Source organism: Gambusia affinis, linkage group LG01 (genome assembly GCF_019740435.1).
Source record: "Gambusia affinis linkage group LG01, SWU_Gaff_1.0, whole genome shotgun sequence".
Classification (NCBI taxonomy): Eukaryota; Metazoa; Chordata; class Actinopteri; order Cyprinodontiformes; family Poeciliidae; genus Gambusia; species Gambusia affinis.
Genome location: NC_057868.1, coordinates 29,783,412 through 29,810,511, shown reverse-complemented (window position 1 = coordinate 29,810,511; position 27,100 = coordinate 29,783,412). Strand labels below are relative to the sequence as shown.

The window sequence follows — 27,100 nt, the reverse complement described above, 5'->3', positions numbered from 1 at the left end:
GAGTTTTTACATAACCTTTCACTGAGGACTGCTCATGCTTTGAGCAGCTAAGCAGCCGGAGGCATTGGTGTGATGATGTAACTTCCACTGAAGCTTGACTAATGTGAAGCCTTGACTTAGCTGTGCTTGCTTTGTGCCCATCCCCTGAATGGAATGGGTCATGTTGCTACAGTTCCATCCATAATAATAGGATGTTGCACTGGCTAGATGTTTGTAGGTTTCACCTCACTGTTGCCTATTAGGTTTGATGGTATTACTTCATGGAGCAATGGCCTAAGCATAACTGTGTATTTCTTACAATGTGCATAATTAGCCCTACAGAAACAAGGTCCAAAAGGACTCATCAACCCTGGCAATTTTCTTTGTTTTCACCAGCTAGCAGCCTATGAGAACATGCGGTGTTTATCCTCATTAAACTTACATGGCCATTTTGGAGCACTTAATCTTTGCATTTATGTAAACAAACCTGGGTGGTAATGTGGCTTGACGTACCATTAGGGAAAACAGAACAAAGAGAAATTAAAAGTGTGGATCTTGGTTTATGAGAAATGATGATGGAATTATGTTGAGGTCAGAGCAGACATGTAAGGGAAGTTTGTTCTGCTTAATTAGTTCATTAACAAAACCTGTGGGCTCAAAACACAGTTATACGACTTATAGGACTTACATAGGCTGGCAGAGGAGTGGATGAGAGCATCTTAGACGAGGCTTTATTGTCTTGATTGTGGACACAGACCTACTTAGATACAGACATGTTGTTGCTACTAACAGCTTCATTCATACATGCAACAAATAACTCTTCCCATCTCCTTAAAAGCTTTCAGCAGCTCATCACAGAAAAAATGAACATGACAGAAGTTTGATTTTGTATCTATTGAGTACTTTTGGTGGCGATTTGCACATGTGAATTAATATTCACAGCTTTAAATGTTTGCTGCTGTAAAATATCTACCGTACATTACTCTCATCTGAAGAAAACACACGATTACAGTATAAATCCCATTTTTAGCAAACTCCACAGCTTGCAGATTGTGACATTTTGACAAAAAATAATTTTTTCTAGTATGCCTTCAAAAATGCTGAAAAACTATCTGATGTGGCTGGAACAATTTAACAAATAACGGTGGGCTAAGTTCTTCTAAAGTGGCGCAAAAAGAATGCCATTTGCGCAGATTGTCTTGGTTTAACACATTTGTTTGACGGTCTAGAGCACATATTTCAAACTCAGGGTTTGGGGTCCAAATCCAGCCCGCCATAGGTTTTTCTGTGGCCCTTTAGTCTTAAGAGAGCCACATAAATAGTAATTTCAAGATTATAGTTTAGTGCCTAAACACTATCTGTATACTGCCAAATTACATCAATGTTATAAGATTTTCAATACCATTCAATTTTAAGATGTACTCATCAGATGCAGAGTAGTCTATTAATATTTTAACAGTTTGCTTTTCTGTACTTTTCAATACATTCTGTCCTTTGAGGACATTCGTGATCTTGGCATGGCCCAGAAATAAAATAAGTGACACCTCTGGTCAAAAGCATTTAAGTGTGGCAAAAAAGTAAAAACTTCTTTGGGTAAATTTACAATATTTAGTGATCCCACTGCTGTTACATAATTATAGTTTTCCTGCTACCATTTTTTAGCTTAGTTAACCTGTTTATGTCTTAACTGAGCCGTCTTTGGCTTCTTTAATAGAAACACAAGGTGGATCTGTTTCATAAACTGCGCCATGTGATGAACGAGCTCATCGACCTGCGTCGGCAGCTCATCCAGGGCCACCTCGCTCAGGACCAGACTCGAGAGATCAAGAGGCACATCACCGTACGGCTGGACTGGGGAAACGAGTGAGTAATAATTTAACCACTGTGTTTAATCAAGTGAGTGGCAAATTGACGGCATCCTCGACTGTAAACATTTGTTTCTAGTTGTTGGCTCCAGAAAAATCCGTTTTTAGATTTTGGCAGCGGGGTGATGTACAGCGCAGGATGTGGGTGTACGGCGGTACCTCACTGATGGAATTTCATGGTCATTTAGAAGATCAGTGACTCTGAAGCTGCTTATAGTCAATGTAAATCCGCCTGCAGGAACTTTACAGTCATCTTCTTCAAACTCCAGCTGAGCTTTCTCAGGGATCTGTAAGAGAAAAAAAGATATGAGGGATTCAGCTCATGAGCATTAGTTTGAATAAGATTGTACATTAATACACTCTTTTGTCCAACTGAAGGGCCTGAAAGAGCAGGAAAAGTCACAAAGTCTGTGATGTGTCATACTTTGCTTGTAGCATCGCTGAAGAGTGCAATGAGCAGGGATCAAAGAATAGTTATGATCTGATTTTATGGTTAAAAAAGGTAATGTCAATATAGATATTATTTAAGCCTTTGAAGCTACAGGAACTTGCTTACTTCAGGAAATTCATTATGCTGTATAAACTTAGACTGTATGTGAATGTTAATGCACCATTAAATTTACTTACTGTTCCAGGTTTATTTCCATGAAGTCTTAAGTTGTTCATGTCAACAGACACTACAGCACACTTCTGGGATGTTAGTCTAGCTTTTACTGTAAAAGAGGGACTAACACATAATTAGCCCGGTGGTAACAATGTCCTGCCTGATCAGTGAACATGTACCGTAACATGAACACCTGTAATGTGCTTTTTTCTCTCGCTTTGTTTTTTTTTTTTTTTTTTCCATTGATTACTTTCCATCAGGCACCTCGGCCTGGACCTCGTTCCCAGGAAAGAGTTTGAAATGGTGGATCCTGATCAGATCAGCGTGTCGGAGTTATACAAACTGGTAAAAATTACTGCTCATCTTTCACGTTTCAAATACATGTCCTCTTCTTGGACTGTGAAATGGTGGCAAAGTATCCCTGCAGCTTGCATTAAGTGTATTTATAGCAATGACTAAGTGACTAGCACACTATGAGCTCTTGTACCTACAGTGTACCCTTGTGCTATTGCACCACTGGGAAAGTGGTGCAATAGAAAGTGTTGTTGGATGTGTAGGGATGTGTGAATGTACTGATGATCAAATCATCCATAAGAAGATGACTCAAAAACAAAAACAAAAAAAAAACACAGGGAGTGAGAGAGCACGATTTTGCTGTCAGAGCCATCTCATGTTTTGTCAGCTTGTCCCTTTATTGCATGCATGTGATTCTCGCAAGTTTGATGGTTTGCTATGAATGCAAACATAATGCAAAGTGACAGCCCCAAGTGGAAGCTATAGGAAAGCCCACACATAAACATTTTTAAACATAAATTACATATTTTCCAAGCTAGGAGCTGCTTGAGAAACACGCTTGTACAAATAAATAGCGCCTCAAATGTAGTTTGTAGGTTGTAGTGATGTGGGACTTCCAAACCTATACACAGGGAGAGAATACTGAAGCAGATCCAATTTTAGAAACATTACAGCACAGATGTTATGAAATCTAATGTAATTCTGCTGGAGACTGTTATCTAGGAGGGAGATCCTTTCTGGTCAGTAGCTGTAGCTCCATATGCTGGTGAAAACATTGTCCAACTGCCCTGCAGCCTTTCATTATCCCATTGCCATGTTTCTCAGCTTTACACGCAGAATGTTTGTGCACAAATGCTCTGTGGAGAAACAACAGTGTAGCTGCTCGTTGCCAGATAGCCTCCTGACTCTGGTGATGAAAGTGAGCTTGTCTTTGGCAGGGCACAAGGCCTTGGCGCCTCTTCGGATATGGGTGTTCTCTCAGGCTGCCGAGCAGAGAGCGCTTTGCCTGTGAGTGTATGTGAGGGGGCGATGCCGGCTTTGTCCTATTCCCCTGCCCACATGCTCACGTTTCGCCTCGTGTGGGCTTCTCTTTGCTCTGCAGGAACACTAGTGTAGCCGTTGTGCAGCATACGTAGGTGAAATCTTGTCACATTTGAAGAATTGAGAGAGGCATCATCAGGCCCTTATAGTGCTTCTGCGGCTGCTGTAATGTAAATAAGTTCAGGGCTGTGTGGGATGTGTAAAAATTGAATAGAGGGATCTAACACTTCTTTCCTTTGAAATGTCTTTTTAGCATGTATCCAGCAGACACTGTGGTCAGCAAAGCACAAACCAGGTACAGTTGTTTTAACGCTCTTTATTTTTCCAATTATCACACTTTTTCTCCTCTCCATCTCCTCTCAAGTCCCATTTTAAATCTGTTTTCCTAAAGAATATGTGACAAAAGAATATCCACATCACTTCTAGACTTCAGTTTTGGTTTTCCTGCAGTATATTACTGGTGGCCTCTGAGTTACTCAGACCAAAGGGTGAGGGCATGAATTCCCACTGGGATCACATATGCCCCAGTTCATGCCCCTAACTGTGAATAGTTTGTCCACTAAATTTTTCTGGTGTGTGAGCATTTTGTGGCAATATGCAGCATTGTGATCTCAGTTTTCTGTTTTTGCTACACATTTTGTGTACACAAATCAAACATGATGCGATATTTAAACCTGTTAGGTGTTTTTCCTTAAATCTACCTTATACTGTGGGACGAAAGTAAAATTAAGAAAGCTTTATTGTTTATAATTCTTATTGTTTATGAAATCAAAGTAATACAGAAAACAGTACTGGAGATGCACCAGTCAGCCTTGCCCATCAATTTTCAACTTTAATCTGTTCAAAGTTTCTTTTTAAGTTCTGTATGCATGCAAAGATTTGTTTCATTTTAATTACTAAAGGTAACTAACACTGACGATAAAAAGAAAATAGATGCTACAGGTTCTTAGTTCATTAGCATTTTGTAAAATGCTAATTAAAATGCCCCAATGAATAAGCAATTTATTTATATATTTCTTTCTATATATATACAGACAGACAGCATCTCTAAAGTTAAAGTTGCACCATTGAGAATTTACTGGAAATGATTTCCACTTTTCTTTTAGGCCTGACCTGCAAATTCGGATTTTTGTCCATTTGATTTTTTTTCTTGTGCTTGAATAGGAAGCATCACCTTCTTGCATATTTTACACTGCAGCATACAATTTTAACCCCAGAAAAGTCAAGGTGCCACAATTTTTTTTAGCCATTTTTTAAAAAACTGTGGTGCAAGCATCACAGCTATGTTACATGATATACATCACACATACTGTGCCAATACAGAATCAATGCAAGAACTCACCCCAGGATGCCAAAAGCTCAGAGCAGCTCGATTTGATGAACTCTGACCTATTTTCTGATTTGCACTTGGAGGCAATTATGTGTGTAGGACATTAAAGCTTCATGTCTATATCTTTCCAGTCTGGAAAATGGAAAGATTATGATGTCATTACATACAGTATGTAATGTCAAACGTATATATGAATCTCAATGCGTAAAAACTTATCAAAACAGTTTGCTTAACGAAAGCAATGCATTCTTCAAAAACAGAACAGGGCTTATTGTTACACAAAATGTTATTTTTTCCATATTTCGACCCACATCTGTCGGTTGTGTTCTTTAAGAAGTACAAACTAACTTGTAAAATGAAAAAGCTGCCTGATTATCACCACTTATTCATCAAATCATGTTTTTCTCACCTTCGTGTGGTTTTTACTGATCTCAAATCAAAGCGAACCAAAGAACAAGGAGTTTGATGATGCATTTACAAACCATATGAGGTTGATTTTTCCATTTTTCTGCATTTATTTAACAGGAAAAAGAGGCTGATTGTTCCATTAGGAATAGTTGATCAAGGGAAAACTTTGTGACTGATTGGTGCATCGGTGCTCAAAGAAGTCCTTAATCAGAGCATATCATGTTTCCATGAGTAGCTGCTTAATTAAATGACTAATTTGGGTAAAACTCAGTGTACAGTATGGCAGAAAAGAAAATACACATATATTTATTTATTTCATCATATAAAAAGGACAAATGTTTGACTGTCTTTGGCATAAACTTGACTTGTGAGCGGTCACTTTCCTCTTAATTACCAGGGTGACAGCATGAGGCAGCGTCACGGCGATGGTTGTCGCATCCCCGTGTCACACCACCTCTTCATTAATCTGAAGAGCTTCACCTACAACAGCATCAGTGAAGATGCAGACGTCTTCTTCTCTCTATATGACTCTCGTGAAGCCAAACAAATCAGGTACACATACCAATCCCAATGCTAATAGAGCAGCCTCCAATGGTCCCACAGTACATACTGTATGTGTGCATAAGCTGACAGACACAGTTAGACACACACACACTGTCTCAGTCCAGCAGATTGATTTAGGCACTTCGTGGCTGACAGACTCTCTGAAACTGTGAACTGGCTTCTCTTGCAGTGAGAAGTTCATGGTGAAACTGAATAAAAATGGAGGACCAAAGAATCCAGAGAAGGTTGATCGCCTTTGTGCACTCTTTACGGTGAGAAACTTTATATTTTTACATTTTGATGACTTGTGAAAATGTCCACAGACCGTGAAATTGATCATATTTTGTCATGGCATATTTACATGCCATATTTTTCTCCATTCAAAAGGTGTGTGAGGAGATTAATGAACACGTAGAGGGCATCAGAGCTCTTAATTTTTTAGACAATGTGTATCTCAGAATTTTGAGTTAAAGTTAGCAAGATTGAGCAAATTTTGACTTTAAATTAACATTAACTTGTACAGCATGTTGAAAACACGGTTCACTGGGTATGACCACAACATCGAATGAGTAAGTGGGAAATAACCCAAACCCTAAAATACATTTTCAACTTTTACCGTCAAAACATGTCGCTATACAGTAAAGAATTCATTGTTCGTCTACTTGTTAAATCTATAGATAATATTTGCAGGTGGGTCCTCCAAATCAAATTCTGCTGAGGATTCTGCCCTGTTTGGCCGTCTCCTGCGTTAGTCACATAAAATGTATTGAAGTTTGTTTTTGTAATGTGGCTAAAGGTGAAAAGTTCAAGGTATATTTTTTCCATTTCCTGTTCTAATAATTCATTATGTTATACCATTTTTCTTCCGTAGGACCTAAGCAGTAAAGATTTGAAGAGAGACCTATATATTGTTGCACATGTAATAAGAACTGGTAAATACAAAGAACAAAATCAGATTCTGAAGGATTAAGATCTTGTTGTATTCCTCTCAGGCACTGTCTCCTCGTTTTGTTTCCAGGTCGCATGCTGCTGAATGACTCAAAGAAAGGCCCGCCACACGTCCAGTATAGACGACCTTACGGATGTGCCGTGCTTGCCATGAGCGATGTTTTCCACACCATTACAGACCTCAAAGAGGAGAAGGACTTTGTGCTCAAAGTTTACACGTGAGTATGCCGCTGAAGCTACTTGCCTGCTTTTATTTTTCTCTGATATCCCTGATTAAAATGTTGTTCCTCTCAACTTTGTTTGGCTCACTTTGCAGTTTGGCTGTAAGTCCTTTTGGAAATAAAAGTTATAAACTCTCCGCAGTAATTAATGCATAAATGTGGATTTTTTTTGTGCGTGTGTGAAAGCCTGATTCTTCAGTGTTGGTGCTGGTGTGTTTTGACCGGAATGATAATGAAGTGTCCTTTGGAAAATCAATAGCTCCTCGCCCTGGGTTGGATATAGGGCACCTGGCATGTTGTGAATCTGGCTTCTGCTGTTAGGCTTCACCACAGATAGCTGTTCCTTTCCACCGGCCAAGAAAGTGGAGGAGGGAGATAGAGAGGAAGAGGCAAAGAGATGGAATAGGATGACAGGAAGATAATTAAGCAAAGTTAGAGGACAAAGCAACATAACACCAAGCTCAGCATATTTTCTCATCAGTCAACAGCTTAAATGTCTCCTTGTTGCCTCCTCTGTGGGTCAGAGGTCATTCATGCACTTATTCCATTTAGTTGCATTAGGACAACACCACAGCTCCGCGTGAAGGAAAGATTTCTTGAACAGAGAGCTTATGTCTTTATTGGATTTCTCCGGCAATATGAAGAGCTCCTCCTTTTAAAAAAGTAAGCAGTGATTCAGTGCTGCTGCCTCCAAACTGTCGGCTCCTATAAGGCTCCAGTCTGTGCATTTCCTCGTGCCTTTCCCAGGGGCCTTTGGGCCCTCAGTAATGAAAAAAGCTGGTAGAGAGCTGGCTGTCAGGTTTGCTTAGTGAGCTGTGCATTTGGGCTAATGTGTTGCTTGATAGCAACTCCCCCTGCTGCTACCTTTTCTCCAAGAGGAAATCTGCTCTGGGACGCATGCTGTTCATGTGGTCCCCATGCGCACAGTTCTAAAACCTCCATCTGGATTTAGAAGTGGGTGAGCTGTAAACAGCCCTGTCCGACTCGTTTTCTCCCCAGTTGCAACAACGAAAATGAGTGGTACCAGGTCCACGAGAACATCATCCGCAAGTCCAACACCAAGTACTCAGCGCCGAGCACCAATTATGGTAAATGTGTTTACTGATCACAAACCTCCTAGGAAACACGTCTTGACTCATCACTTACGTACTATGCACATTTTTCCATCTATAGGTTTAGTCTTAGATTATCACACTGTAAAAATACAGAAGAGATTAATATCGATTTAAATATGGTTATCATATTTATAGAGGAAAAAGATGAATTTATACATTTGTGAAACTGTAAATCTTTTATTTTACTATAAAATAAAAGATTTCTAATCAAATAATCAAATATAAAATTATTTTATTACCACCACCTACTACTAGGTAGTAATTACTTAGAAAAACAGCTGTCCAAATGAAAACAACTAGTTTGCTGACATAGCGGATAGTTGATTAACAGCCAAGTATTGACGTCTAAAAACATGAAATCATAGAGTTTATGTTGGAGATGGACACAGTTGAGCTTTTCGAAGCCAGTGTAAGAGTTTGTTGACCCTACGCTTTTTCTAATTACCAGCAGGGGGTTATTCTGCTGTTAGCAAAAAGAAGTCCGAACACATCGGCTGCATTGGCATGACTTTAAATTACAAACCAGCCTGATATTATAAATAGTTGTGCCTAGGTTTATACTCCCATTTCTATATATCTCTCTATATTCCCATTTTAAAATTTTCTCTTTAGGTGTAATTAGTAAAAGTGGTAATAAAAAAATGTAGTTTCCTTGACTTTGACAAGATGTTGCCATGTGTGTGTCATGGAGACTACTTGGGATCAGTTGCAAATATTCAATAATTTCAAATTTTAATTCATATTTATAATTAAATTCCTTCTAAGTCAAATGAAAATAAGAAATTATATCCAAGAATAAATTCAAATTTACACGCCTGCTGATCCTTTTCACAACCTGAACAGGACCCCAGACTTTCACAGGACTCACCTTCAACTTGAAGCAAAGAAAAAACCACACACTCTTAATTAGAGGTCAAAAATCTAATTCTTATTTTAGATTTAGATTTCCAATTTTATTACTTATACACAAATTTAAACTTCAATTAACATTAAATATCAAATTTCAACATTATTTCGGAATTCCAAAATTGCATTCAAATGGAAATTGAAGGTGCAGCTTGATGGTTTTGATTCTACATATTTTTTTCAACTACAGCATATATAAAATATCTCAACATATAATTCAATGTAACTGTACATTAAACTGATCAACTTATGTAAAATGCCAGTCTTAAATGTCCTTGATGTAAAATAATGTTTCATTGATAGATATTAAAAATGGCGTTTCTAAAACAAGGGATTTTAAAATGTTTTTTAAAATTATGACTCAAACCAGACAAGAATATGGCAGTAATTGATAATAACTCAACATTTTCCCCTCTCTTTGTTCTGGCTCTGATCACACCTCTATGGCCATTTCTTCTCTACCCTCTTTCTACTTTTCTGTTCTTGTTTTATCTTCCTCAATTTTTTACTTTCTTATCTTTATTTGTCCTCTTTCCTCAACCCTCCCACATCCACATGTGGCCACTAAAACCCCCTGCTGCCACTTTCTGCAGGCCTCATCATTTCGCTGCAGCTGCTGCGAGGTGAGCTGGAGCAGATCAGACGGGAGAACCAGGCTGTGTTCAACAGGGCGTTGGCACTCACACGCAAACTGGGTTTCCCAGATGTCATCTTGCCAGGTAAAGAGGCAAAGAGCAGTAGGGGGTAAGGGTTGCAGACAGGAGGGGGAGTCCAAAGGCCAGATGGCTCAGAGGAAAGGAAGGAGGGAAAGGTCATAGATGCTGGTAAACAGGAAGCACTTGAAGGTCGAAGTGGATAGAGCAGGAGAGATGTAAGACAGAATGGGGGAAAGCAGCAGGAAACAGAGGTCTGCAGAGAGGAACATGTAATTGGAAGCAGTAACTTAAATTGTTTGGTTTAGATTTATGGAAAGCTTGTTCTAAAATGCATGAGATTAAAAGCTATAGCTCAGCTGCTGAGCGTATTTACAGAGTTGTGAAAAAGTATTTGATCCCCAAATCCAACAGATGGTTGTTGTAACAGCTGCCTTCAGGTGTTTATAATAAATCTTTCATAAGGCTCAGACCACCATACAACCACCACTATGTTAGACTGTAGATATGGTATTCTAGGCTCTTTTTCCTGCTGTTGTCTCCCATACTCTCTCAATCCCTTGCTCTATCAGCTTCCTCCAATGATGTTCTTTTTATGAAGTGCAGATGCAAAATTTTTTAAATGTTACACTTCCCTTGTTTTGTCAGTCGACGTAATAATATTTCCAAAGTCTTGAAAGGTCATCACAATATTTTTTTGGGGGGCAAATATTAGACAGAGACAAAGCCAAGGTTTTTGCCTTTGACCTCTCTTATGGAGGCCATTTTTGAACAGTCTCTTCCTCATTGTTGAGTCATGAACATTGACCTTAAATAACTGGAGCAACTGCAGCCTCCAGTGCTTCAGATGTTCTTGGTTCTTTTGTAATATCCTGGATCAGTTGTCAATGCACTAATGTTGGTAGGCCAAACTCTCCTGAGAAGGCTCACCTCTTTTCTATGATTTCTCTTATTAGAATAATTTGTATCTTACAGCCTTCATACCTTTGTAATCCTTTCCAGACTGATAGTTATTCATGACATTGTCGTCTTTTCTTGACGTTCTTTAGATTAGGGCATGATGTGCTGTTTTAGCCTACTTCATGTTGTCAGACAGGTTCTACTTAGGTGAATAGTCATGCCTGCATGTGGCTTGTGAAACTGGACCTAGCTTAAAAAAATGTGGTTTATCACAATTAATTGATGATGTAACACGAGCAAACTAACACTGATATTTTCAACTACGTTGCAGATTTACTAAGGTCATAAGATTATTTTGGTCATCCAAAACATGTGTGACCAATAAATAAATAAAAAAAAAATCTGTAAAGAGGCACAAAGATCACCGGTTCTCAAGCTCAAAGAAAGAAAGGGTTGAGTTTATTCAATGCATTTGTTCACTATGTAGTTCTTTGTTTCTACTGACCATCTATAATTCGTTCTTTTCCTCTCCACTCCAGCTTCTCTCTGCTTCACTTGAAATACCTCCCCAATATCTCTCCTTGTGAGTCATCTGTCCCAAAGGAAATGACTTGGATATAAATAACAATAATCTGATTTTATAAATAACAGCAATATCTTTCTCCAGTGTTGCCTCTGATGTTTGTCTCAATAAACACCGACCTTACAAAAGGTGCTGAGACAGTCATGAGCCCGTGCGTGCTTCAACTCAGCAGGGTCCTCTTGAATTAAGAAGAACAGTGGCATCGAATGTAATTCACAAATATTATTTATTCATGTTGACCACACAGAGTTCATGTGTGGAACAGATGAAGGAGACATTTTCACGGTCTACTTTTTTTTTTAGGAAAGGTTCTACTTCCCTAATGTAGCTTTAATCCAGTTTACTTTTTAATTACATCTTCTAAAAAAAGAACATCAGTGGTAGCTCCCTCTGGAGCTATAAGAGGCTCAACATTATGGGATGAATGTGTAAAATTAGTGCAGTTGCCTTTAAACAAAGCATCTCCAAACTTTAATTGCCTCAGGTGATACACGCAATGACCTGTATCTGACCCTGGAACGAGGAGAGTTTGAGAGGGGTGGCAAGAGTGTCCAGAAGAACATTGAAGTCACCCTGTATGTTCTCTACGCTGACGGGGACACGCTCAAAGTATGACACACACGTGCATCACTTCTCATGTCCCATATCATCAGTATATGAGTAAGAGTGAGCTTGACCTTCTTCTCATGCTTCTTTTCCTCGTACAGGACTGCATCAGCTTGGGCACCGGCGAGCCGAACACCTCAGAGTATCGCTCGTTCGTTCTTTACCACAACAACAGCCCTCGCTGGAGCGAGATGGTCAAGCTGCCCATCCCTATCGATCGTTTCAGGGGGTCCCACCTTCGCTTTGAGTTCAGACACTGCTCAAGTGAGTCACAGCTGTAGATCTGTCACAACCAAACCCTCTGAAAAAGCAAAATTGGCGCTACCCAAATATGTGCATGTTCTTCTTTTCAGCTAAAGACAAAGGAGAGAAAAAATTGTTTGGTTTTGCCTTCACTCCTCTGATGAGAGAGGATGGGACCACACTCTCAGATGAGGTCCATGAGCTGTATGTGTACAAGGTACAGTAATGCCATAACACTCACATTGGATGTATATTTAGCTTGAATGAACTTGTATCGTCTTCACATCTTATACTTTTTAAATCACGCTTTGTAATGGAAAATATGAACTTTAAAAAAAAAAAAAATCAACTTCAGATCCTTTCTGCTCTTCCCTGCATGAACTCAACAGCCAAGTATGACTGATCCAAAAATATCTCACTACAAGCTTGGCCTACGGCTGTTGTCTGTCATTTTCTTGTGTTATCCGTCTTCCCTTGTGAAGTTTGATCTCTCTCAACTCTGGACACTTTGCTCTGATACTAAGGAATGCTCAGAAAGACGGGGCAGATGCTAACATGCTACAGCATATGTGTTGTAGCTCTAAGAAGTGGTTCAAAAACATGCTGAAGCAATAAAATAAATAATTGTATATCTGTGGTAGTTGCTGTGCAATTACTAACACTGTGACTAATATCTTCGTTTTAGGTACCAAATAATTCCAATTTGTATGTTTGTTTTTTGTAATGCTAGATGATAAATATTTAATCGGTGCACTTGCTTGAAAATGTGTGCATTGCTGTTTCTGGCATTGCTGGCATCCATGCAGTTTACTGCTGAAATTATCTGGTTCATTGAATAAACTAAATGTTTTTGAACTCACATGCAACTCACAAAGGTGAATTGAGTTTATGGCCAAGACCAGAGAACCTGTTACTTAAAAACTGATAGAACCAAAGATGTCACAAACAATTACCTGCTTTTTTTTTTGTTTTTTTTTGTTTATATAAATGAAAGTGAATTGTTGCTTCTATTTCTGAATTAATAATAGATAAAGTACAGGTTCTTGGTCTATTGAGTGTAAGCATTCTTTGCACTCTTTCAATGTGTGCATATATTAGGATTTTAGATAAATATCTATTGCTTTTTTTAAAATGTTAATTTATTCAATACATGTTTAAAATGTATTTCAATGTCACATTTCAAATTACATTCAAATTAATAATTAATTTTCTTAGTTTTTCAGTGGCACACTACTGATACTACTACTTGTAGGGCACAACAAACAACTATGAAGCACATAAACAAACCAAAACATTCAGAGCTCTGATTCATGAAGTTCCTATAAAGGTCATTTTGCTGTGAATTTTTTCCCATTTTTCCAAACTTGAGCAATTCTTTTCTGTGTCCGTCCTTCATTAGTGTGATGAAAATGCCACATTCAGTAACCAGGGGCTGTACCTGAGCCTCCCCTGCTGCAAGGAGGACTTCAACAGCTGCCCCAACATGCCAGCCAACCTGCCGTTCCAGAGGAGCCCTAAAGAAACATTCTGGGTCTCCACCATCCTCTGCTCCACAAAACTCACTCAAAACGGTAATTTACCAGCTACCACACCAGTCCTCTATATTTCATACTTGGTTCAACTCAGCAAATGTTGGTTTACTTTAACTTTTAGTGGATCTCCTGGCTCTTCTGAACTGGAAGGCCCATCCGGACAGGGTGTTGGACATCCTCGGTCGACTGCGACAGATCAGCGGAGAGGAGATTGTGAAGGTCATCACACCATTATTTCTGAGATAATGAGGAATGAATTGATTATTTGCCTTCTTTCTTCATTTTATACAGCGATTCTCGCCATCACTGGCATTCCTGGTAAACATGTTCAGCCTCGAGAAACACTTTTGTCTGTTTTACTGTCAAATAATCTTTAACAGAAAAAGAAAGAATAAGCAAACTTTTGAGTACAGTGGGGAATTTTACATAAAATAAAATGTAGTGCATAGAATTATGGACATTATTGGTATTTATGTTTTGAAATCTCCTTTTGTCAAAAGAAGAGCGCTTAGACTAATCTTTAACATTTCTCAAGAAAGTAATCACTCACCTTTTGTCTTTGCACAATCTCTCTTAATCATGCAGAGATTTTCTCTCAGACTCCTTTCTCTTCAACTCCGCTCACAGGTTTTCTATGAGATTTATATCTGGGGGCTGCAAAGCCTATTGAAAAAGGTTAATTTTGTGCCTGGTGAACCATTTGTGATCTGAAGTGGCCATATGATTTAGATCGTAATCCACCTGAAAGACCCAGTGAAGACCTATTTCCAGTTTTCAAGTAGAGTCGACCACATCTTTATGTAAAAAGTTGTCTAACCCTCCAGCAGCCTTACAGTAACACTCAGGAAGAAAACTGGAAAGTCAGCAGGGAAGCAGGGGCTTGTTCTGTCGGACCGTCAATTTCCAAAACCACACAAAAAAATCTTGTAAAAGCACACGCAGGGTCAGTACGACAAATGGCTGAGAAAATTAAAATCAGCATTCAATGATTACAGATAGGAAACTGCTGTTAGGTGATGTTATAATTTCAGAATAAATGAAAACATGTTACATTTTTTAACCAAAGGGGCTATAATTTTATTAGGTTCCTTTGACTCTGTTTTAGATCACGCCACAGTTGTTTTGACATTATTATTCTTTTCCCATCACAGTTCCTGAGAGATGTCCTGGATACTCTTTTCTGTCTTTTAGACGACAACACGGATAAATACGGACCACTCGTTTTCCAGTCTCTGGTAAGGGCATTCAAAGAATGCAGCTGCGCTCACATATTAAATCATGTCTTGCGACTTTTCTGCAGAGGAAATGGGATGTAACATGTGTCTGTATGTGCTCAGGTGTTCATCATTAACCTGCTCAGGGACAGCCGGTTCTACCACTTCAGACCAGTAATAGACTCCTACATCCAAAACCACTTTGCCGGCGCTTTGGCGTACAAGTAAAGCCAATCTGACCCTATTCTTCTCTGAATGTGCAGCTTGTTTAAAACTTTTTTTTTTTCTTTTTTTCGTTGATGATGTCTGTGAAGTTTCTTAACTCCAGCTAATTTGTCTGCAGAGAATTGATTCGATGCCTGAAGTGGTACATGGACCGCTCGGCTGAGGTAGTCCGACAGGACCACATACAGGAAGCGATGAGGGTAAAGTATCACACCCACTTCCTCCTTCTTCTGATCTGGCTCCTTCAGTGGGGATTAATTAGCTTCGAAAGAGGAAATGGTCAAACAGAAGCAGAGCTGATAAGAAGTAATGCAACACCACAGGAGGAACTCGGGAGTAAATTCTCTGCACAATTTATTTGAAAGGAAGTCATTGTGAAACTCTGCAGGTATTGATGGGAATGAGTGTGGCCTTTTCATGTGGCCTTTGTGACAAGATAATGGTAAAAGATATTTCACTGCACTGCCTGATTGCAATCATTTCTTTCATATATTGATTTTTTACCTTAAACTGATTTGGTGGTCAGGCCTGCTTCCTCTGCTGGGGAACTAAAAGTATGAGATGACATGTAAGGTGGGTTATCTGATAGTTTGTCTCCATCTGTTTCCTGCACTTAATCACCTCAGGCATTGGAGTATCTGTTCAAGTTCATAGTCCAGTCTCGCATCCTGTACTCGAGGGCCACCTGTGGGATGGAGGAGGAGCAGTTCAGGGCCAGCATCCAGGAGCTTTTCCAGTCCATCCGCTTTGTCCTGAGTCTGGACAGCCGCAGCTCAGAGAATCTTGTCTTCACACAGGTTAGACAGATCCTGTAAAAACATTTTTACTGTTTGGGATTCAAAATACACACGGTCCAAAAGTATAACAGCTTCGGAGATGACAATATTATTACAAACCCAGTGGTACATTTCAAGTGTTTCCGACTGATTTATTATTGAGTACTGCAAATAGAAACATATTCTTATGAAGGTTGCTTTATTTATAACAGAGTATCCAATTTGTCCAGATTAATTAATCGTTCCTCTTGACTGTGATCCTCATTTGAAAACATGACTTTGGATCTCTGAACAATAGTGTAGTCCTTTTTCTGCTTAGCTCAGGTAAAATGTTTCTGACTTTGTCTCTAGTTCAGGAGTGGTTTGACATGGGGATGGTGAAAATTGTGTCATACTTTTTCCTTCCAGTCAATTTTCCAACAAGACTTAGCAAAAAGGCAACTTATTATCAATGACATGTTGTTGCTTAGCCTCCTTGTGGATCTCAATGACTGTGAAGGAAGCACACTTCTCCATAATTATGTTGACCATAACATGACATTTATGTTTAAATGCTTTTTATTGATATTCTAGTAAACTTTATTTTTTTTATTAGATCTAAACCCTAATCAGCACTTGAAGTATTTCACTCTATGTGTAATAAGTCTTATAAATTTTTTTTTTTTCCTTCTTTATCATAAATGATCTTTTCACTGATATTCTAATTTTACAAACAGTCCTATTCCTCTTTTGCCAGTTGTCATTTTGTTATACATTTCCTTTGGTTATGCTCTTGTTATTGAGTGATCTTTGTTAATGTATGTTTTGTCATATTAGTGTTGGTTAAATTTTTATTTTAGGTATTATTTTAACTGAGGCTTCATTGCCTTTCTGTCACTGTTGCTCCATCCATGGCTTGATCCTGGACACTTTAGAGTTGTGACCACCTGCATGTGTTTCTGTGGTCATAATTCTTGACTCTCCTCCTTTTCAGTAAGTTGCAGCGCCCCCCTGTGTTGGATTTGCAATGCAGCAGTTGGTGTGAAGCCATCAGCCCTCTCCAACAGGATGTTTATTTTTCAGAAACTGGTTTTATTTTAAACTACAATTTTGGCTTTTATTGAAGAAAAGCCATGTAGAATCAGTAGCAATTTGTTTGTTTTGCTTTTTTTTAAGTATTATGTTGCCGTAAATATTTTATATCTTTTTAAATGTCAAGTGTCATTGTTAGGGTGTTCATGCAGGCACTTTTCATATTTGTGTGCTGTAAATTATTTCTTTGTGTCCCCCCACCCTTTTCCCCCATAGGCAGCACTGCTGAACAGTTTTCCAGACATCTTCGATGAGCTGCTGCAGATGTTCACCGTTCAGGAGGTAGCTGAATATGTCAGGGGCACACTAGGAAGCATGCCCAGCACAGTGGACATTGGTCAGTCCATGGACGTGGTCAAACTTCAGTCGATTGCTCGTACAGTTGAGAGCCGACTCTTCTTCTTTCCCGGTGAGACCAACATGAAGGATTTTGGATCTTTTTTTACCCCACAATGATCTTGTTTTTCGTCCTCATCTCTGCTTGCTTTCCTGCTTGTTGCCTCAGAGTCCCGGAGTATTCTGCTGCCAGTCGTCCTGCATCACATCCATCTACATCTGCGCCAGCAGAGGGAGCTGCTCATTTGTTCTGGGATCCTGAGCAGCATCTTCTCAATAATCAAGACCAGCTCCATGGTGCAGTACTCTTTACTAAGTTCATAATTACGGGGTTCCTTAGTTCTACTAAGTTTAGTATTCCAGTGTGTGAAAATACAGAAACCTATTAGACTTTATTTAAAGATTTTCCAGGTCCAAATAATTATGACACATTAAAATAGAGATCAGAAACCCTTTTTTATTTCCATACTCTATTTTTTATCCTACCGTCCTAATTTGCTATCCTTCCTTCCTTCCTTCCTTCCTTCCTTCCTTCCCACCTTCCTCACTTTCCTTCCATTTGTGGTATTAAATTGAATATGTAGTACATGCATACATAGTTTTCAAAGCATCTGCAGTCAGAACGATCATGTTGCATTTATCTGACCTTTACGTCTTCTGACTACATTTCCAAATAGACTTCTCTACAGAAGTTGACATCAGTGCTCCACAAAAGGCCATTGCTGTTAGTTATACTTTTATTTTTTCTCAGCTTCTTCCTTCTTTTCATGATCTTGTGACAATACCGTTGGCTCCCGTTGCTCAACAGCTTTAAAATCGATCCACAGATGGATCAAATTACTCGATCCATTATTACTTTTGAAAACGGTGCACTGCTGTATGACGTCTCTGAGAATTAGGTTGCGTTGTGGTCATAAATTGTTCACACAGAAGTGCGATTGTAGACACAATAAATTACTAGTCTGATTGCCCATCCAAAAAAAAAAAAAAAATGGATTTCAGCAAAACATCGGAACTGACACGAAAGACGTGCTGTGTGAATGTAGGCTAAGTTCCATACTTAAATTTTTTATCAATCACATACTTCATGGTGGTTTAAAGTTTTCCTCGTCTTCTTTTAATTTATCTGTCTTCCCAGGAGTCCTCTGTTCAGGAAGAAGTGGAAATGATGGTGGAGAGTCTTCTGGATGTGCTGTTGCAGACTCTGCTGTCCATCATGAGCAAATCTCATTCTGTGGAGACATCCAGAGGACAACGCTGTCCCCAGTGCACCGCGGAGATAACGGTAAGCCTTCACTCGATCTGCCCCTTTGAAGGATGATACCAAAACTCTGGAAACTTTGGTCATTATTTTGAGCAGGTTTATTTATGTGTTTTCGTACTTGTTCTTCTCTCTGCAGGGGGAGTACGTTTCCTGCCTCCTTTCTCTCCTCAGACAGATGACAGAGATCCACTTCCACCATCTTCTCAACAGTTTCCATAGCAAGGAGGAACTAAAGGCGAGAGAGTCTAAAAGTCTGATAACGTCTTGGCTCAGTTCTCAGTTTCAAACCTGAGCTGACATCAGGGAAAGTTTGTCCTGCCGTCTGTTAGCTGTACACTTGGACTGAGCAGATTTTTGTTGCATCTTTTCCTCTAGGAGTTTCTGTTGAAGATTTTCTGTGTTTTTCGAAACTTGATGAAGCTGACTATCTTCCCCAGAGACTGGAGCGTCATGCGTCTCCTAACCAGCCAGTAAGTCTGCTTCTTTGCTTCTGTTATACGGGTTTTATCCCGCAGATGGTGAGTGAACAAAGCCAGCTCTCTAATCCAGGGACTCATCCGAAGGTGATGCTTGTGTTGCAAGTTTTTAAGTTACATTTTTGGCAGCCGGCTAGTTTTCACTTTACACTGAATTGTATTTCTGCAGCATCATCGTAGTGACGACTCAGTTTCTGTCTCCGGCGCTGCACAAAAACTTCTCTGAGGGAGATTTCGATTTCAAGGTGTGTCTGGGCATTTGCAAACAATGAAAACCCACAACTCCATAAAACCACTAGATATTTTATGCTTTTTGTGTAATCATTTAAATGGTATTACTTGCTAATTATGTGGATTTCTCTTTGTATTTTAGGTGTGGAACTCCTTTTTCAGTCTCACTGTCCTCTACATCAACCAACCCAGTCTGCAGCTGGAAGCACTCCCTCCTGCCAAGAGAAAGAAAACCCTGGACAAGTAAAAGCCTCTCTCAAATTCTAAAAATAAATGTGCATTTTTTTTTTTTTTATCAGATAAGTGTATCTTATCACTCACTTCTAAATCTTCTCCTTTTGTAGGCATGGGGATTTGAGAGTAATAATGGCATATGAGCTCTTCAGCATGTGGCAGAAATTAGGTGAGTCAGCCGACACTCCCTTCACCAATAATAATTTAAGTGAAGCATTTGCAGTACAATGCAAATGTATCATCATTTATTTTAATATTTTGCTTCCAAAGTCAGGCTTAATCACAAATCTGGAGCAACATTTCTTTCTGTTTTTTTAATTTTCCACTACTTTATGTTGAAATAGGAGTCACTCAGCGGTTACAAAAGGCTAATAAATTTAAACAACAAAGCTGTTTCCTGTCAACACATAGAAATATTAATATGAGAGAAACTTTAAGGAGCGTCTTTAGGCATTTTGTTTGCAGCAGTCTTTGGCAAAAGCACCATTTAAGACAAATTCTTTAGGAGCTTTCACATTGCTTCACAATAATGTGAAGCAATGCCAAATCTTAGGCTTGACGTTTCTTCTTTTCTTATTTGGCGCTTTTGTTCTCCACCCATTTACATATTTAATTAAGCGTACCCATGTTGTACAGCATTCTGTTATAGGCACAGAGAAATTATATCACTAAGGGATTCTCAAAACCCCTTAAAGATCTAAGTATCAGTATCATTTTAAAAAGTCTTGAGGCCTCATAAGAACGGTTTAAAGAAATTCAATGTGGCTTAAAACACCATTGTGTGTGTATCCTGTATGTTTAACAGAGTTGTTCAACAAAAACGTCTGTTATCACAAACGTCTGTACCAATCCATTTCAACTAGGTGACAACAAGCCACACTTCATCCCAGGAATGATGGGACCCTTCCTTGGTGTCACCTTAGTTCCTCAGACCGAGGTCCGGAATATAATGATCCCAATTTTTCATGATATGATGGACTGGGAGCAAAGGAAAAATGGCAATTTCAAACAGGTTAGTATAAATTTATTTGTCATAAAATCCAGAGTGTGTGCCTCATCCTTACATAGCTCTTTGTCACAAAATGTGCCGTTCATACCTCCAGGTGGAGGCAGAGCTGATGGATAAGCTGGACAGCATGGTGTCGGATGGGAAAGGTGATGACAACCACAGAGAGCTCTTCAGCTTGTTGTGAGTTTCAAACAAATGCTTAGTGAGACTATGAAGGAAATATTCTGTTTCTTTAAGATCTTGCAAATTGTTTCCCTGTTGTTTTTCCATCACACAGAACACAGCTGTTTGGTCCTTATCCAAGGTGAAGAACAGTCTTTGCACTTCCAAAAGCTGAAAGATGTTGGTATTTGCTTCCTGTACTTAATGTCTGTGGTCAATGTGTGTTTTCCTCCAGCTTGCTGGAGAAGATTGAGCAGGAGACATGGAGGGAAACTGGAATCTCATTTGTGACATCAGTCACAAGACTTGTTGAGAGAATACTGGATTACAGGTATGCTAAAGTAAAGTTGACTGCTATAATGATGTTGTTTTCAGGGCTTTAAAACGTGAACTTGTACTTTTAGGGACTGCATGAAAGGGGACGAGATGGAGAACAAGAAGATCGGTGGTTCAGTCAACCTTATGGTGAGACATTCATTACACTTCCAGTCTTATGTGACCATTTTGTAACAGGGGAAAAGTGACCTATTTTTTTATTTCTTGTTCTTTTGCAACATCAGAACTTCTACAAATCAGAGGTGAACAAGGAGGACATGTACATCCGCTACATCCACAAACTATGTGACCTGCATCTTCAGGCAGAAGATTTCACAGGTAACTTTCAGACTGCAAGTACGTTTTTATCACATAGTTCGGAACGACTCAACGCTCACTTTGATACTGGTCGCTGTAAAACCTTTTAGCAGCTGATTTTTAAAGTCCATCTACGTTGTTTCATTTTGATTGAAGTTGAACTGTGTTTTATTGACCCTAAAAATATTGTGTCTGTTGATATCAAAAGCACAATGGATGCAGCGTTCCTATTACACACGAAGGGAAAGGAAGTGATATCTAAGTATGTCAGTCAAGTTTCAAATTGTAGCATTCAAAGTATGACATTTGCACTGGAGAAACTTGATCAGTGCTACTGAATCAGTGCTGCTAATCCTAATATTAACTGCACCTTACAAATGTGTCCATTTACAAATAATACTGTTGAAAAACATAAACTTTCTGATGGGAAACAACATCCTTTTTGGAATTGAACTGCTATATCAAACTGAGAGATAAAGAAATAAATATTAATAAATGATTATAAAATGCACAATTCTAATTATGACCTTTGACATTTAATAACGCAGCCAAAAACAAAAGCAAAATAAAGTAAAATAAAAGCATTCTAAGACAGGTGTAACTTTTTCTCTCAAACTTGGGTATCGGATAGGTTTCTTTTTTTTTCTTCTTCTTTCTTTGTCTTGTTTCTTTCTTTCCATCTCTCTCTCTCTCTCTCTCTCTGTCTCTGTTTTATTTATCTCTCTCTTGATGCAAAAGGAAGATGGGGCATCAAATCTTTAAACCTGGTTTAACAGCCCCGTTTTATTATTTGCTCCCACGCAGATGAACATGCTAATAGGTAGGAGACTTCCAACCTTAAAAATCAAACAAGAGTACAGAGACTCCCTTGATTAAATTCATGGTCTAAATGTCAGGTAGATAATTATGTGCTTCTGGCATTTACTCTTTCGTTCTTGGATTTAGTATTTATTATTACTTCGTAGAAAAAGATTTATTGTGCATTTTGTATTTTGTAATTCTCCTTTCAGTCCTGTAAGCAGAAAATCAGGGGAACTTTGCAGCTAATATGCAGCAGGCTGAGTAAGTGGCATTAAAGAGTGTTACTCACAAACTGTAGCTGCTTCATTATGTACATGTATCCAGATGAGTTATTAAAGACACGTTGATCTATTACACAGCTCAAATATTATCCACACTATATATTACAACTCACATTATGATCATGAATTTATTGATGCTTATTTTGTGAAATACAGTTATTATGGTGTTAACACGTGACATAATGAATTTTGTAATGATTTCCTATTTATTTTCCAGAAATTAGCACATTTATATGTGAAGAATAGTAATTAACTATAAACAGTCTAGTTTACATTATTTTTCTCTACTACAATTAAATAAATTTGTCCTCGAGATTTTCAAAGGGTGCCATTAAAAGGCGGGCATCTCAAATGATAAAGATTGAAAAGAATCTTCTGGTAATCAGATTCACTGGCCCAGATCAGTGTCCAGCAATTTGGAAACTCGAAAATCCCACCTCTTTCCAATTATTGAATTCACCATACCCAAACATTACAGGCTTAATGCTTTTGATGTAGAAATTGTGATCTGAAATACCCTCAGAGGTACTTATTTTTAACATTATTGAGGTATTTGAAAGTAAAATCATAGATTTATAAAAGTTATTAAAAAACCCCAAAACAAAACAAATACTATATCCTACATGATGAAAATTCAACAGTGTCATATCAAGAGAGAGCAAGACTTTCAGCAGATAACAGGGAGAACTGAACATAGTGTATTCAATCAGGTCTGGAAATGATGGCAGCCTGTTGAAAATGTCAGATTGAATGTAAAAATTCAAATTCCTTGAAGAAATTAGATAAAGCTTTTCTGATCCCAGTTTACAAACTAACAGTGAATCTGATGTCAGACGTACAAATAAGTTAAACATTTGCATATATCAGCATAGCAATCAATATATTTATTTTACCTGTTACTATTTTTTTAATCTGTTGTAACATTTAGAGCACAAACATTGAGTAACTGTTATACATTTTGCTATTTATTTAGATTTATTTGATTTAGATTCATTGATTTAAGAAAAAAACAACTAAACCCTTGTTTGTATGGCAAGCTCTCTCTCACACAAATGGCATGACAGCCTATTTGTTCTGATATAAAACCTCATGACTGCTCACCGGATAAGAAAGGCAAAGAAAAAAAGTTGTGAATCCTGTTATCGTTTAATCAGCTGAAATTCATGTTGGCAGATCAATTCTTACCAGAACCAACCACAAAATTCTGATCGCTCCGTTCCTACCAGAGATGTTGCTCTTCCTCCTCTCTTTTGCATGTATTAGTTGTGGCTCCGCTGACTTGATTTTGCTGCCATCTGCACTTCTCAGCTTCACTCTAATGGCGTGTGCTTTTACTTTGCGACTCTAAAGCTGTTCCAGGGTGCCTTGCTTGATGTGTCAACACACTAAATGACACTCATGCAGTTTTCCTCATGACTGGGCCTGATTTTCTTTTTCCGTGTCACTGCTCGAAGCACACATCAAGGGGTCCAGGGCACAAACACAGCCAGAAGTAAGCCACATGGTGAACAGTAAGAGACACAATGGTGGGGGATGGGAGCTATTCCCTTAAGTGAACAGTGTGTGTCATGGAGGGTGGCTAACAGAATACATTCAAGGCTTGTAACACAACAGCACTGAATTATTTATTGTAAGTTCTATTTTTTATGACTGTGTATTTTATGCATTGAACCAATGACAAAGGCAAATCACAGTCTCACTCTGAACTAAAACAACATGAGGGCTCTTAATCAACTTGACACCGCATGACCAATTTAAAGCTAATTCTAACACAAAACATTTTGAATGTAAACTCTTTAGAACAGATGGCATTTAATCATTTAATTCACCAGAATGGAAATGTTTTTTTGTTTTTTTTCTATGAGATGCTGATCTACAGAATAGACACTCATGTTCTTAGATTAAAAATAGACCTTCAGTTCTAATTTAAGCACAAGCAGTTCTGTTGTGTTGATGCAGCTGAACAGACCTCCTCCCACCCGGGCGACAGAAGGGAAAGCTTCAATTGTGTGCCTTGATTGGTTCATTCAGATATTTCCTCCAAGTAAAGGGGGCGAACGTTTATTTTTAGAGTCACCAAATTATGTCTAGTTTCATCTTTCAAGCCCTAAGTGTGTGCATAGAGGAATGCTAACCAAGATCTGGCAGCACAGATGCACAGTGTTACGGTTGTTTTTACTGTTGCTTTGTTTAAAGCAACAGTAAAAACAATATGTTCTTGGTTCATATCTAAGCCTGTCAGGCTAAAGTTTGCATATTATCATTGAATCTTTCTGATTTTAATGTACTGATTTCTTCATGTTGGGTTTTCAGAGAAGCAAAAAGAAGCTTTTAAGACATAGATAATGTGCATTTAGTGCACTGCGACATTTCAATCTGTAGAGACTCAGACAGACAAAGGGGTAACCATTAGAAAAGTTTAATGACACTATGATTTAAATCTTTGGCGCTCGGGCCCCGGCTAAGGACATTGATCATCGCAAACTTTGCGATGGGCTTGGATGAGCATTCCATATGCTGAGAGGAACGTCATCCCCCGGGACCCGGCACTGGTGGTGGAGGCGATGAAGGATGTGGCCTGATGCTGAGCGAGTGGAGGTGAAGGGGTGGAGGTGGGTTGAGCTCAGCTGGAAAGCGCACGACGCCATGGATGGCGGTCCTTATCAGCTGGGGCTTGGACGGTGATTGGACGTAACGAGTCTTGGTCCGGCGTTGAGCAATCAACGGTGATGAGCCGGAAGTTCCGGCTGGATGATGCAGGCGGGGCTAAAAGAGTCTTCCAGCTTGAATTTACGCCTAGGCTTCATGACACATGTAAGAGATGTAACAGAGGTACATAAGTATAAATAATGGTAAAATATTTTATGAGGAAATAAATTTCCTGTGAGGAAGCTAAAGCTTGGGTAGCATTGGACCTTTGAAACTCTACAGAAAATCTCCAGTCTTGGTAGAAGTGGTTATTGAGATCTTGTGTGCTAATGCAAGTTTAAATGTCCATTTAAAAAACAGTCTGATTTTGTTTTGTGTTTTGAAACATATTGTAATTTTAACAACTTTCTGAACCTGGAAATGAAGGGTTTAAACATCCTTAATGTTCTTTCCACCTCTAGTTACCGTCTTGCCAGCATACAGTCACGATGCTCAGGCCATCTTGTGTATTTTTGCCACTGACTGTGTTTCATGTCATACGCCATCTGTTGCTGAAATAAATGCTAATTATACATTTCTGCTTCTCTTTAAGGCTTAGACTCTAAAAAGGATCATCCCTTCTTGTTACTTTGCTATATCAAACACTGTTACGTATTTGTTCCTTTGTTATTCGTTAACAGAGGCAGCGTTCACTCTGCTGCTGTACTGGGAGCTGCTGCAGTGGGAGGACCGGTCTCTGAGGGATTTTCTCCACTACCCCTGTCAGAGCGAGTGGCAACGCAAAGAAAACCTGAGTCGTAAAATCCTCCACTACTTCAACAAGGGGAAGGCAAGTGCTTTCTGTTTTGTTTTGTTTTCTACAGCTGTATCTTTTAGATTTTGCATTTCTTAGTGCTTAATTAATCACTCGTTAACTTTTTCATCCTTCTTCATTTGCAAAGGGTTTACATGTTACTAAAACAATATTTCTTAGTGGATTATATGCTGCAGAATTGCATAGTTTACACCAGATAAAGAATCTTTTAAAGTAAGTTAAATTTCTTAGTATGAAACTTACAAACACCTAATCATATAAACAACTATTTAATGTTTGATTTTAATGTTTTAACAGGTCGATATGGAGATCATTTCTGATATATTTGTATATTTTGTAGGGAGCTATACAAATAACTCATGTAAAACTTTTGCACAAATCCAGTGCTTCATACTGAGGAAGAGCAGTCAGTTCAAATGTAATTTTCTTTCCCAAACCTCTCCTCCCTGGCCGGTGTTCATCCGAAAAATTAAATTAGTTGACCAACCCGTATGCTCTGCAGAGGAAAATGCCCAGTGGACCCAGGTAGCAGCTGAAAAGAAATAAAACTGCCATCTTTCATTAATTTATTGCCTTCTCCTGCAGTTATTGCTATATATGAAGGAAAAAAAAATTATACAGCCTCCTCAAGCTGTGAGTGTTAAACTATTTTCTGGATAAAAATAGCCCAATTTGTGGTTAAAAAGCACCCGGCAAGTTGGTACCAGAAGGAATGTGAAGGTTTGGAAATTAACCCTGCTGAAACGAAATCATGAAGAGTAAAGAGTTAAAACTCCGAGATATTATTGGTTCTGGTATTTTTGTGAAAATACACCATCCACAGTCAACCCCAATGGAGGTTAACGCAGTGTCAATTTACAATTTTAGAATACAAAAGTCTAATTACTTCCCTCCTAATAAGATGACCTCTTTTGCCACGAACAAAGGTGTTTCTTAGATTGCCAGTTAAAACATCTCTGTTCTTCATTCAGTCAAGCTACTAACAGTGGGTGGAGTATCCAGAAATTTTACTCATGTAAAAGCTTCTGTACGATCAAAACCATCTTCCTCCATCCTTACACGCAATAGACAAATATAATAACAAAATTGATAATTTTAATGGTGGTTTTTGTGGCTAATGCAAACTAAAATTTTAGATTAAATTCTCATTCTT

At 38.6% G+C, this 27,100-nt stretch overlaps 1 protein-coding gene across 5 annotated transcripts in view; it reads left to right on the top strand.

Annotated features, from left to right (window-relative positions):
- LOC122829530 (dedicator of cytokinesis protein 3-like) overlaps window positions 1–27,100 on the top strand; it is a 54,348-nt gene that overhangs the window by 17,226 nt on the left and 10,022 nt on the right. For all 5 annotated transcript variants that reach the window (XM_044114193.1, XM_044114183.1, XM_044114174.1 and 2 more), the window contains exons 6-38: window positions 1,694–1,842; window positions 2,709–2,793; window positions 4,037–4,078; window positions 5,919–6,073; window positions 6,255–6,336; window positions 6,936–6,996; window positions 7,083–7,230; window positions 8,233–8,321; window positions 9,848–9,973; window positions 11,875–11,999; window positions 12,098–12,260; window positions 12,350–12,456; window positions 13,639–13,810; window positions 13,893–13,990; window positions 14,923–15,006; window positions 15,109–15,209; window positions 15,329–15,410; window positions 15,837–16,007; window positions 17,274–17,466; window positions 17,563–17,690; window positions 18,532–18,678; window positions 18,794–18,892; window positions 19,033–19,127; window positions 19,303–19,378; window positions 19,507–19,607; window positions 19,709–19,767; window positions 20,462–20,610; window positions 20,702–20,787; window positions 20,885–20,911; window positions 21,005–21,100; window positions 21,174–21,234; window positions 21,330–21,423; window positions 25,814–25,962. In XM_044114193.1, the coding sequence (XP_043970128.1) occupies window positions 1,694–1,842; window positions 2,709–2,793; window positions 4,037–4,078; window positions 5,919–6,073; window positions 6,255–6,336; window positions 6,936–6,996; window positions 7,083–7,230; window positions 8,233–8,321; window positions 9,848–9,973; window positions 11,875–11,999; window positions 12,098–12,260; window positions 12,350–12,456; window positions 13,639–13,810; window positions 13,893–13,990; window positions 14,923–15,006; window positions 15,109–15,209; window positions 15,329–15,410; window positions 15,837–16,007; window positions 17,274–17,466; window positions 17,563–17,690; window positions 18,532–18,678; window positions 18,794–18,892; window positions 19,033–19,127; window positions 19,303–19,378; window positions 19,507–19,607; window positions 19,709–19,767; window positions 20,462–20,610; window positions 20,702–20,787; window positions 20,885–20,911; window positions 21,005–21,100; window positions 21,174–21,234; window positions 21,330–21,423; window positions 25,814–25,962 (3,600 nt within the window). The remainder of the gene's footprint in view (window positions 1–1,693; window positions 1,843–2,708; window positions 2,794–4,036; window positions 4,079–5,918; window positions 6,074–6,254; window positions 6,337–6,935; window positions 6,997–7,082; window positions 7,231–8,232; window positions 8,322–9,847; window positions 9,974–11,874; window positions 12,000–12,097; window positions 12,261–12,349; window positions 12,457–13,638; window positions 13,811–13,892; window positions 13,991–14,922; window positions 15,007–15,108; window positions 15,210–15,328; window positions 15,411–15,836; window positions 16,008–17,273; window positions 17,467–17,562; window positions 17,691–18,531; window positions 18,679–18,793; window positions 18,893–19,032; window positions 19,128–19,302; window positions 19,379–19,506; window positions 19,608–19,708; window positions 19,768–20,461; window positions 20,611–20,701; window positions 20,788–20,884; window positions 20,912–21,004; window positions 21,101–21,173; window positions 21,235–21,329; window positions 21,424–25,813; window positions 25,963–27,100) is intronic.